The sequence below is a fragment of the Ranitomeya imitator genome, chromosome 5 (assembly GCF_032444005.1).
Source record: "Ranitomeya imitator isolate aRanImi1 chromosome 5, aRanImi1.pri, whole genome shotgun sequence".
NCBI classification, from domain to species: Eukaryota; Metazoa; Chordata; class Amphibia; order Anura; family Dendrobatidae; genus Ranitomeya; species Ranitomeya imitator.
The window spans coordinates 511,742,134-511,755,122 of record NC_091286.1 but is presented as its reverse complement, the minus strand read 5'-3'; the positions used below and the strand labels follow the sequence as shown (position 1 = coordinate 511,755,122).

Here is a 12,989-nt window from a genome sequence, read left to right as displayed (position 1 = left end):
CAGTGTACTCCAAGTGTATGGACACTCCCCCAATGCACTCCCATGCTAATTTGCATGCATATTCAAAGCTTGGTTTCTCATCGCTGGCACATCGGATTACTATAAATCAGGCATCATTATATTGTTCTACCTGGTATACAGCCATTCTGCTAGTTTGATTATTAAAATAGATGACCATATTTTCAGTCCGAGTGGGATCCAATAAAACTCAGATCAATAATGTTCTGTGGGGCTGTCCAGATGTCCCGATTTTTTTTTTTTTCCTTAGACGTAGGCAGCATGCCCAAGTTGGATCAGGTTAGCAGATCACACTTGGCCATGCAAGTCAATGAGTCAGAGGAAAAATTGGACTGCACTCGGATGACATCTGAGTGCAGTCTGATTTTTACAGACTAACCGAATGGAGAAGATTGTGACATCTATTTCTACATCTTCTCCTCATCCGAGAATATTGGCTCACACTCGCACTGTGATTGGCCGATTCTCTCAGATGAGAGATAACACGGTGGCGTGAGCCCGGCAAGGCTTTTCTGCATCCTGGTATCATGGCTCGTTAAGTGTTAATTGAACGTTTTCCAGTTACCACATTCAGTTCCTTCTCCGCAGATACAGTATGTCCATGGTGTAGACCACAGTCAAACTGTACCTAGATGTTTGTACTATATGTGTGTGGTTGGCATGGCTCTTTTGCTACTCTTATGTATGTATAGTTTTAACATTTGTAAGTCAATGTTAACATACCTGCATGCACTGGTACAGTCTGCATGACTACATGTAGGTAGGTTTGGGGAGTGTGGGTTTATCTGTACATGGTCCTACCTTCTTCAGTCATTCTGTAGAGTAACTGTTGCTTTAATTGTTGACCTTCATGGAGCTAGCAGTGCTTTGGATATTTTTTTCTAAGTGATGGCCCTATATTCTTCTACCTGCCACATAGCTCCACAGTATTTTTGTATACATGTTCCCGTCCCCTGCAAGGTACAGATATTATTCACCTATACGGTCTGCTAGCTATATGTATGACGGGGGTCCGGGCTCACACCATTAGTCCTGTAGACTAGTGCTGCTTTATCTGCTTCTGGCTCGTTGCCCTCGGTCCTGGAGAAGTCTGCAGTGGATCCGCTTGTTCTCACCTGCAGCCCTCTTCAGCGCTGAGACGTTTTATTATGTCAGTCTGCTCTTTATTGATTGATTTGTTTATTCATTAATTTCCTACTTTCTTTTCTGGTTTCTTCGCACTCCTTCCGAATGAAGGGAATTCCTCAAACTGTACTTCCCCCATTACCAAAGAGGCCTGCACTTGAAAAAACCAATGGTGCCACCGGAATGTTTAATACGGGTTTTTTCCAGTACCAACAGGCTCTTGCCAACATGCAGCTCCAGCAACAGGCCGCCTTTTTCCCACCAGGTAAGCTGAGCGTGGAAGCGTGCTAGATGCCTACCAGGAGGTGTTACACTGCCGACTTGTCTGTAAGACCTGATCTTTAGTTCTCCATGTAATATTTGATCTACTGAATGTTCTCTACCATTGGTGCGTAAATGAGTGCGGTTTTGGATCAGTGATGGGATATGATATCATGAAAAGACATACAAGCATTGGCACATATTACTGCATGGTGTGAGATGTCTACAGGTGTAGTAAAGAGACCCACATTTCAGCTAGAGTATGTCCAGGTGGGGCAGATACATTGCATATGATCTATACAGATTCTCTATAGTCTGACCGCATTACAGCACCAGCAAAGTGGAAGAGATTTCCACTGTTTTATCTTCAGCGCAGATTTCGGGAATCTGTCAGCATATTTTCGCTAGGTAGGGGCTGAGACACTGATTTCAGTGATGTGTCACTTATTAGGCTGCGTGCTGTTGTTTCCGTACTATCAGTGTTTTATCAGCAGGAGATTATCACTACCGGCCTAGTTGCCCTCATGCCTCCTGGTCCAACCACTGATTAGCAGACCAATGTATATAGTAAGGGCAAGGTAAACTGCAATCAGGGTCATTGTATGAAGCTCTCATATAAGGTAGCAGAACCCTGGTGACAGATTCCCTTTAACTTACAGTATATTGTGGATTTTCACTGCAGATTTTACACTTTGTAATGAGCAGGGTCTAATTTGTGACAAATCCAGCGCAAAATTTGCAACAAATCTTGATGTGGATTTTTCTTGCTCAAATGACGTCCCTTATGGACTTACCCTAGCTGAGGATAATACAAGGACCAAGTGATCTGCTACTTGTAGTGCCTCTGGTCCACAATCAGTAGCACCTCTCTTCCCCCACAGCCCATGTGCTCAGCATGACCCTGGCTTCCATTTCTAGCCCACATCTTTGGTCATCTGCTCCTGCTTGCTTACAAACAGTGAGACCTGTCCCCCGCTCCTGACATTTTTTTTTAATAAGAAACTTGCATTCTACATGAAATAACTATTTTCAATCACCTTTTCTTAGAATTGTGCATTCCTGCATAAAGTGGCAACTTGGGCAATCCCCTATGTCCTCACCAGTAACATCAAGTTGTCAATTTATTTATGCATTTCTAAGAGGAATAACAGAGGAACAGCACAATACATACTGAAAAAAAAAGATCCACCAGAATTGTTTAATCTTGAGGAATGCAAGTATTTACTAGGACTGACATGTCCGGGGAGCACAGAGTGTCCTTTTAGGATAGAAAACCACATAATGTTTTAGAATCGAAATACGAGCCGTTTACTATTTCCTGCATAGAAAAGGTTTCTGTTTAGAAAGGTTCTGGAGATGTGTACAAATAGGATGTACTCAGCGTTCCTAATATATAAAGGTATTAGAGAGAAAATCCCCAGGACAGCAAACAGAGAGATTGTATAGAGATACAGTGGGGCAAAAAAGTATTTAGTCAGTCAGCAATAGTGCAAGTTCCACCACTTAAAAAGATGAGAGGCGTCTGTAATTTACATCATAGGTAGACCTCAACTATGGGAGGCAAACTGAGAAAAAAAATCCAGAAAATCACATTGTCTGTTTTTTTAACATTTTATTTGCATATTATGGTGGAAAATAAGTATTTGGTCAAAAACAAAATTTCATCTCAATACTTTGTAATATATCCTTTGTTGGCAATGACAGAGGTCAAATGTTTTCTGAAAGTCTTCACAAGGTTGCCACACACTGTTGTTGGTATGTTGGCTCATTCCTCCATGCAGATCTCCTCTAGAGCAGTGATGTTTTTGGCTTTTCGCTTGGCAACACGGACTTTCAACTCCCTCCAAAGGTTTTCTATAGGGTTGAGATCTGGAGACTGGCTAGGCCACTCCAGGACCTTGAAATGCTTCTTACGAAGCCACTCCTTCGTTGCCCTGGCGGTGTGCTTTGGATCATTGTCATGTTGAAAGACCCAGCCACGTTTCATCTTCAATGCCCTTGCTGATGGAAGGAGGTTTGCACTCAAAATCTCACGATACATGACCCAATTCATTCTTTCATGTACCCGGATCAGTCGTCCTGGCCCCTTTGCAGAGAAACAGCCCCAAAGCATGATGTTTCCACCACCATGCTTTACAGTAGGTATGGTGTTTGATGGATGCAACTCAGTATTCTTTTTCCTCCAAACACGACAAGTTGTGTTTCTACCAAACAGTTCCAGTTTGGTTTCATCAGACCATAGGACATTCTCCCAAAACTCCTCTGGATCATCCAAATGCTCTCTAGCAAACTTCAGACGGGCCCGGACATGTACTGGCTTAAGCAGTGGGACACGTCTGGCACTGCAGGATCTGAGTCCATGGTGGCGTAGTGTGTTACTTATGGTAGGCCTTGTTACATTGGTCCCAGCTCTCTGCAGTTCATTCACTAGGTCCCCCCGCGTGGTTCTGGGATTTTTGCTCACCGTTCTTGTGATCATTCTGACCCCACAGGGTGGGATTTTGTGTGGAGCCCCAGATCGAGGGAGATTATCAGTGGTCTTGTATGTCTTCCATTTTCTAATTATTGCTCCCACTGTTGATTTCTTCACTCCAAGCTGGTTGGCTATTGCAGATTCAGTCTTCCCAGCCTGGTGCAGGGCTACAATTTTGTTTCTGGTGTCCTTTGACAGCTCTTTGGTCTTCACCATAGTGGAGTTTGGAGTCAGACTGTTTGAGGGTGTGCACAGGTGTCTTTTTATACTGATAACAAGTTTAAACAGGTGCCATTAAAACAGGTAATGAGTGGAGGAAAGAGGAGACTCTTAAAGAAGAAGTTACAGGTCTGTGAGAGCCAGAAATCTTGATTGTTTGTTTCTGACCAAATACTTATTTTCCACCATAATATGCAAATAAAATGTTAAAAAAACAGACAATGTGATTTTCTGGATTTTTTTTTCTCAGTTTGTCTCCCATAGTTGAGGTCTGCCTATGATGTAAATTACAGACGCCTCTCATCTTTTTAAGTGGTGGAACTTGCACTATTGCTGACTGACTAAATACTTTTTTGCCCCACTGTATGTCTGAAGTGTCTAATGAGAAATTGGAGTCCTCAAAAGATATGTGATGACCTTCTACAGCCTCTATGCTTCACTGTACATAGCAGACTGCAGAATGAGTTAAGGAATTGTCCGGCTTTGGGGTACAAGTCTACAGCTATTCTATGTGACTGCTGACTTTAGAATCATCACAGCACACAGGGTGCACACGGTCAGGTTTCTTTGGTGCTGGGAGCAGCAGTACGTGACTGAAAGTATACGATTTGCATACATTCAGTCACATGCCAACTAGACGTGTGCAGCCTTGGTCAATGCAAGTGAATTTAGTGAGATCGAACACAGTGTAGTCGGAATGTGGCCGGAAATATGCAAATTACATAGTTGCAGTCACATGACCGCCCTGGCACCTGCAATAGAGAATCCTTACTGCGCGCATCATATCAGGATTTACAAGTGTGCAGATTTGTACCCCAAGGCTGGACAATCCCTTTAACTGTGATTATGCCAGTAAGTTAGTTTTGACAGCAGATTTTACAGCTCTTGTCTAGCTTTTCCAAAACTCATTTTTGCTGATTTACGTCCATGTAAAATTTCAGCAAAACTTAATGTTTAGAGTCTTCATTTAAAGCCCGGCACGTTCAAGTCCCAAGTAATATTGTTTGCAGCCTTTAAAGTGTATGCTCACCATTGTACCGCTTCCATATAGAATTAATCTACACAAATAGGTCAGTTACTTGGAAATACAATGAATTACTTATTTTGAACCAAAAATGAGTTTGAAACCATCTTAGGCCGGGTGCACACGGTCAGTAATTGGCAGCACTTTAGATGCAGCACATGTCCGCTCTGTCCAAAGCGCTGCCGGCTTTTGAATGCAGGTGAATCTTCATGTGTTCACTGAACCGTGCGGAATAACCGCATCCAGTACATTGTACAGGTGAGATTTATCTTGTTGAGCCTGAGCGTCTCCGCAAGATAAATAGACATGCTGCAGTCTGGAAAGATGTGCCGCATGTCCGTCTCTGCAGGTAAGCCATGGGTGCCGGTGCACGAATAGTGGGCATGGGATTTATTGAAATCCCATCCACTATGCTGTAACATCTGGACACTGTGGGTTGGACGCTGCAATGCAATGTCCAACCCGCAGCGTTTACTGACCATGGGAACGTACCCTTACAGTCCAGAGCTGCAGTCACAGTTTTGCAGCATCCAGTGCTGAAGTCTTCCAGCATTCCTTCCCTGGTGATTTAAATTCTAAGAATGGACGGCAGCCTTTGCATCAAGTACAGCTCAGTTATTGTCTCACTGTCCTTTAAACTGTTAGAGATGTATCTGATGGTTAGCATGCTGGTCTTCGAGCATCAGCCGGGCAGCACTGTGAATGCAGCTCTGGTATGTACGGCATTAATGGGAGGTGGAGCCGCATATTTATTACTGTAAATGAGCGGCCCCACATGACCGCTCATACAGTACAAGATGCGGCCAGGACAGGAAGCAGCGAGGGAGCTGGGTGAGTATTTTAATCACAGCGGGGGGGGAGCGCACAGGGGGTGGGAGGGCGGTGGGGACCTGGATCTGGATTTTGCACACTATTATTCATATCTTCTCTACAGCAAACGCTGCTGCAGGGAAGATATGAATGGGGCTTCAGCACGATGCAGGGGACAGTGCTAAACTTTAGCGCTGTCTCCGGCACGGTGCATGTGGTACCCAGTGGGCACACAGGCGGCACACGTGTGCCACACTGATGTGCCACAGAAACGCACCGGCACACGGACACATATAGTTCCGGTACCGATTTTTCGGTACCGGAATTATCTGGACGTGTGAGACTGGCCTAAAAGTGTTTTCCTGGAAAAAAAAACATTTCCAAGGAGTCTTGGAGCTGTAAAAAATAGCACCTACCCGCTCTCACCTGGATCAAGTGCAATAGGAATAGGAGAGGCCACTGTTTTACCAGCAGCAGAACCGCTGCGGCCTGTAACACGATGCTCAAGTTAACTGACTGCTGCTGCCAATCACAGGCTGCTGCCATCTTGCGGCCAGTGGAACAGTGATATTTCCTCTCCCTGTGTCAGCGCAGACCGTCGAGCAGCCTGTGCTGGATCTACAGATGCACACTAACCCCCTGTGCAGGGATCTACAGCATGGGTCTGTTCAAGTTCCCTGCACAGTCCAGTGGTCTGGAGCACAGGGGATGCAGAAATGGATGTGCAGCTTTTTCATTCTCAAGAACTGGGGTGGTCCTAGACATCAGACTCTAGTAATCATAATGGGATGGCATTTCCTAGCAATTTGCCATCAATTTCTAAGTGACAAATACTCATTAACATTTTTGTGTAAATTATATCTACATGTGAACTACAATAAAGTGATTAAATATGGGCATACACTTTCTAATCTAGTATATGGGAATTCATCCACTCAGAATACTGTCCCTTTTCATGAAACAATCATATATAAAATTCTGTAGTAAGTAGGGAAGTCAAAATGTTGTGGAAATAGTCCCAGGATTAGATTTCTAGCAGGACCCATGGTGATGTTGATGTGATTCTGTATGATCTATGGTAGTTATTAAAGGGAATCTGTCAGGAAGATCAACCGTCAATTTGAACACGTAGGTCAAAGGACATTGAATGAATGATACCTTGATATCTGCGATCCGATGTCTTAGTCTTGACAAATCCACCTATTTCTTACATGCAAAAGAGCTATTAGCATCTATGGGCCGGACGCTAATTTACATGAGAATCTGCCTCCAGAGATTATTTTAAATGAAAGGGAGAGTTACCAGTGTGAGACATGTATATCCAGAGAGCAGACTGTCAGTCATTACATGTCTCACACTGGTAACAATTCCTTTCATCTAAAAAAAAAATCTCAGGAGGCAGATTCTCATGTAAATTAGTATCTGGCCCATAGATCCTAATAGCTCATTTACATGTAAGAAAAATGTTGATTTCTCTAGAATAAGACATTGGATCGCAGATATCAAGGTGTCATTGTATTCTGCTTCCTATGACTTACGCGCCCATATACGACGGCTTAGGAAGGTCGATCCTACTGACAGATTCCCTTTAATAATTTAGTACAATAAAATTAATCATGTTATGAAAGGAAACTAGGTCAGTGATCATGCTCGTCAGTGGTTATGATCAGCAGCAACTGGCATGACAGAGATTACCTGTCTTTTCCACCTCTGCAGTGCGTAAATGTCCTGATTATTAAGTACATATTGTCTTAGCGATTGTGACACTAACAACCATGGTGATCAGTAATACAGTTCTCCCTTTGTACCTCTGCTCCACAAATATCCTAATCAGCCACTATGCTCCTCTGTGATTTTAGTATGCTCACTGTTTATGCCACTGTTGCCATAATAACACATTTCTTTCTTGTACAAATAATTTTTCCTAATAATAACATGTGTGATGGGTTGTTTTTTTTTCTTTTTTTTTAATTCTTTCCCCTTTCAATCCACCTTCCTGTTGCAATGCATGATGGGCAGGCTCAATTTTGTGCATGACACCCGCTGCAAGTGTTGGTAGGTGCCAGCTTTGTTTCTTAATTATTTTACATGCCTGATGAACCTTTTATTCTTGCACTCAAAATCCATGTCTGGTACCACTTATCTAGAGAGAAATATGTCTGTAAGGTATCATTCCTATATAGTGTGGATTTTGATTGTACTTGGTAAATTGATCGGTGATGTTATAGTTCTATCACTATACAATTGTTTAGAATTTTCATGTAAATTTAACAGAAAGAAATATAAATCCATCTGCACACACTGGAGGCATTCATTTTGTGGCATCACTAACTTGTTGGTTAACTTTACACCTTTGCTAAATATGGCCTTACTTATTATTTATTCTGCTTAATAAATAGCGCCATTGGACTGCGCTGTACAGACATTATCATTACTGTCCCCATTGGGGCTTACACTCTAACTTCCCTGTCAATATGTTCTTTGAGTGTCTGAGGAAACCGGAGAACATCCAGGCAAACATGGGGAGGTCATACAATTTCCTTGCAGAAGTTGACCTAGGTGGGCTTTGAACCCAGGACCTCCGCACTGCAAGGCTACAGTGGAAGCCACTGAGTCACTCTTTATAGACCTGCCCTCAGACCGCCCCGAAGCACAAACATGTTCCTCATCATAGAGACAGAAAGGGAGAGATAGACTGTTTGTGGTTCGGGGCGGCCTGTGGACAGGTCTTTCCATGGTTTCTCTGGCTTAGAGCAGGAAGATAAGATTCTGCCTAGTCCTGCCCGAAGCACGGGGCATATCATTAACTGAAAACTTCTAAAACTGATTACACAAGAATTACAAGATGGATTCCTTCATCCCAGGTATCATTTTAATCAGTATAACAGCGGCAACCTGACACTGTCTGTAGTTTACTTCGCAAACCCCTACTGACAGGTTTGCTTTAATGGCAACACTAAACAACAGCCATTGTTTTCAGCAGTGTGAGTCCTGTATCCATGGGACAAAGCACCACTTAGGTCAATGATCTTTGGCGCCGTAAGAAAAGATCATTTCACCCAATGAACGTTTTGCTTGTTCATCAGCTTAACACTGCTAACCTGACAATGCCTGTAGTTTGCTTAGCTAAATCCTGCTGGCAGGTTCACTTTAAATCCGTGTAAACAGAACCTAAAGGGGCATTTACACTGCAAGATAATCGGGAACGAGTGTTATTTCATGATTAGCTTGCAGTGTAAATAGGCTGTCGATTTCCTTCCTCATTCATTGGGTAAGATGACTGTTTGCACAGCGTAAAAGATCATCATTCCCTGTGGTACAATGTCCTGTGTAAACAGGACTTGCGTTGCCGATAGGCATGACAGCCGAGCTAGTTTGGATTGCCCAGTCACGTCGTTTTCTTCGGTCTGCCTTTGTAGGCAGTCAAACAACCAACAATCGGTAAAAGTTTACTCGTTGGTGGTTGTATGGGGTAAGCGGAACTTTAGGCTTTGTTCACATACCATCGTATTCCCAACATTTGTGATAAACAATAAGGCCGCAGCCTGATGCAGCAGAATGTCATACAGTTACACTTAACGATGGTCGCCACTGTAAAAATAAAGTATACCACAACAAAAGAAAGGTACACTGGCGCTTTCCTGCCTGGAATATGCCAGAAGGACACTCTGGGCATCCATCAGCTTCAATAGACAGATTTGGTGTATGTGACGTGAGGTTTACTTAATTTTCCATCTTTATTTTCCCAGATGGTAATTGGAGTTTAAAAACATGTCTCACGTATGCCAACTTCTGTATTTTATAAATGTAGGTATAATTACAGTTCTAAAAGAAAGAAGATTATAGTGCAGGACTCGTTAGTGTGGGAAGCATTGCTGCTGCACAGCAGATGTAGCCCGGCAGCTCCGGCTCCTACTGTCTGTGCTGCAGTTACAAAGCAAAGCGCAAAAGACGGAAAACGGCAAATTATTTGTAGGCGGCTCATTTGTACCCTGTAGCTTTGGTGAAGGCCGCGTCATGTGTTCCTCCCCTGTGTGCACATGATAGAAATACTTGCATTAATTGTAACTTGTTCAGAATAATATCAGTGAAGCTTTGTGTGTAACGAGTACATTATGTTGTTGGTAACAAAGATTTTCCTTTTTTTGTCTCTTTCATCCCACCCTTTTCCTCCTTTCCCCTGGAATGCTGACCTGCTTTGCATTTTATTTGCATGTCACTCGCTGGTGATGATGTTACACCACGTGGCTTCACGCTACAATAAACGCCATGCCAAAATATTCTGCAACCTGCGGCTGTGGTTCCCACTCTGTGTGCACTTCTCTGTATGTGTGCTTATATGATTTCCCTCCGGAAGTTCCCATGGTGCACGGTACGGCGCCGGCTACTGTGTCTGCAGCAGCAACATCCGCCACAAGTGTTCCCTTCGCTGCAACAGCCACAGCCAACCAGGTTTGCTCATTTACAGCTTCCATTCTTAAGAGCAGTCAGTGCTATGTGATAACACAATGTTCGCCTTCCTCCTGTTGGCATACAGTATATACCATTGTGCACAATGACTTGTTTTAGTAAGTTACAGTTTAAAGGGAATCTGTCAATATGAAAATGCTGCTTAATCCTGGAGCATCATATTACTGCACCGGCGGACCTGGGCTAATGGGAAAAGATTCAGTATAAGGTCTCATTTTCACGTACAAGTGATATTCGTGTTTTTCATGGATAGCACTTGTACCTGTGATAGTCTAAGGGGTCATTCACAAGTCCATGGAAAATTGCGGAGACATCTCCAATTTTGATCCAATGGTCTGATGAAAATCAGCAATGCAAATCAATGGGTCAAAGAAAAAAATCGAACCACTCTCGGAAGACATAATAGTGAGGTCCAATTTTCAAGGACTGTCAGAATGGGAGAGGCGGAGAAACTTTTTTTTTTAAATTTCTACACGTGCCAGAAAAAAAACAGATGAAACTCGGACCACACTGTGATCAAATTCCGATCAAAGTCTGATCAGAATAATCGGTCAGTTTTTCTTGTACATGGAAAAATTGGATGAGAGAATGAGCCCTAACTTGTAATTTATCCATGGAAATCCGCGCTCAATCTGGGCTTAGGGGTTTTTTCAGTTATTGACTCTCTTCCCCATTTGATCATATAGTGATAGCTGTCAGTCACTAATTAGGACTCCTAAGCCCAGAATATGCAGGGATTTCAAGGGATGAATTATGTTACACTGAGTCTATTCCCACAAACCTATAGATCTATTTGCTCGATCCTCCCTGCTCTAAAATATGATGCTAGAAGATCTGACAGCTTGTTAAATGTGACAGGTTCCGTAAAATAGAAATAAGATGATTTCCAATGGTGACGACACAAATATCATATGTAACTAATAGGAAGGAAAAGAATAAAATAAATTTTCCAAATAAGCCGTTCCACCCAGTTTCCAAATCCTGAATTGATGTAGTGGAGGTGATCCTATCATTCTGATATCTATATAACTAATTATACACAGACTGACTAATATAAATGACTCAGATATCACATGCACAAAAGACACTGTTCAATATGAGCTCAGCTACATCTACAGCACATGATTCAGAGAATTCAAGGTCCTTGTTTCCCATAGCAATCACCGTCCTGGTTCAATTAATGTCCAGAATAGGTTTCCTTTTAAAACATTTACAGACTACTGGACTATATGGGCAAGTTTGTCTGTGTAAACTGGTGTCCGTGGCTAGGAAGTTCAAAATATTGTGGGTTAATGTGCAACCTGCATGCAGGTCTAAAGGTGTCCATGGCTAAAGTTACCGTCCACTTTCACCTTACAGTTCAGACAACAGCTAGATATTCTCTTTCCCCCCATACTCACAAATATTAAAGGATTTATCCACTGACCCTTAACAATGGATCAGTGAAAAACTATTAGGCTGTAGTCTCACTATCAGTATTTGGTCAGTATTTCTCATCAGAATTTGTAAGCCAAAACCAGGAGTGGGTGATAAATGCAGAAGCGGTGACATGTTTCTCTGATTGTTCCTCACCTGGTTTTGGCTTCCAAATACTGATGTAAAATACTGACCAAATACTGATAGTGTGACTGCAGCCTTAGGCCTTTAATGAGGAACAAGGTTTGCCTTCTGCGTGTCATTCGTTTTATACAGAACCCAATAGACTTTAATGGCAAAATCTGATCCTTTAAATGGATAACAATAGAACGTTCTCTAAGTATCACTGACCTAACACATGAATCTGTATTTGAAACGTATGTGTGTGGATCAGTGAAACTCTAAGTCCATGTGCTGTCTGAGAAAAAAACAGGCAGCACATAGATATGTCACCAGGCTTTATGAATGCAGCCTTAGACTGCCTTTGTGACTATACAGACTTTGTCATGTGCACAAGGCCTAAAACTGAGACTTAATTTTTCAGGTCAAGCCTATGGCTATAAAAATGTGCTATGGTGTACAATTATGTACCATTCACCCATAATCCTACTATATAGAATCAATGAAAGGTGACATACATTTTTCTATTTAAACCTAGCTTACTATTTTAAAAAAGATATGTTTCGGTACTGTCGCAGGGGGTTAGGGGAACCTTTCCAATCCCTAAAGCTAGGGGTGCCATAGCTGTCCCTGTTACCCGGATTACTTCTGATAGTGAAGACGCTGGGGTCACGTGCTGAGCTGCTAAATCAGCCCTTATATGTCCCCTCCCCACTCAGGGAGTGAGAAGTAGCATATAAGAACACACAAAGCAGACTTAAGAAGGGAAGACATACAGGGATAAATGAAAATACCAATCATACAAATATGCACTCACAAACAACAGAGTGGAACACCGGGAAGTAAAGGAAAGAAAAAACAAATAGGAGAGAATGAGGATATGAACACAGAAAAATCATGAAGCAACAGTCTTCTGAACAATACTCCAAACGCTTCCTCAAACAACCAACACCTCCAACTCCAGAACCAGGCAGTATGAAGCTAACACTGGCAATCCCTGATTGCCAGAGGCAAGTATATAAAGCAGATGGGAGTGGCCAACACTGAACAGCT

General features: G+C 42.6%; 1 protein-coding gene across 14 annotated transcripts in view; it reads left to right on the top strand.

The window, feature by feature from the left end:
* Positions 1-12,989, top strand: part of MBNL1 (muscleblind like splicing regulator 1) — a 231,664-nt gene that overhangs the window by 211,875 nt on the left and 6,800 nt on the right. For 10 of the 14 annotated variants that reach the window (XM_069727472.1, XM_069727475.1, XM_069727482.1 and 7 more), the window contains 3 exons: positions 1,255-1,408; positions 7,950-7,985; positions 10,288-10,382. In XM_069727472.1, the coding sequence (XP_069583573.1) occupies positions 1,255-1,408; positions 7,950-7,985; positions 10,288-10,382 (285 nt within the window). The remainder of the gene's footprint in view (positions 1-1,254; positions 1,409-7,949; positions 7,986-10,287; positions 10,383-12,989) is intronic. The other 4 variants (XM_069727484.1, XM_069727480.1, XM_069727477.1 and 1 more) reach the window with 1 other exon arrangement.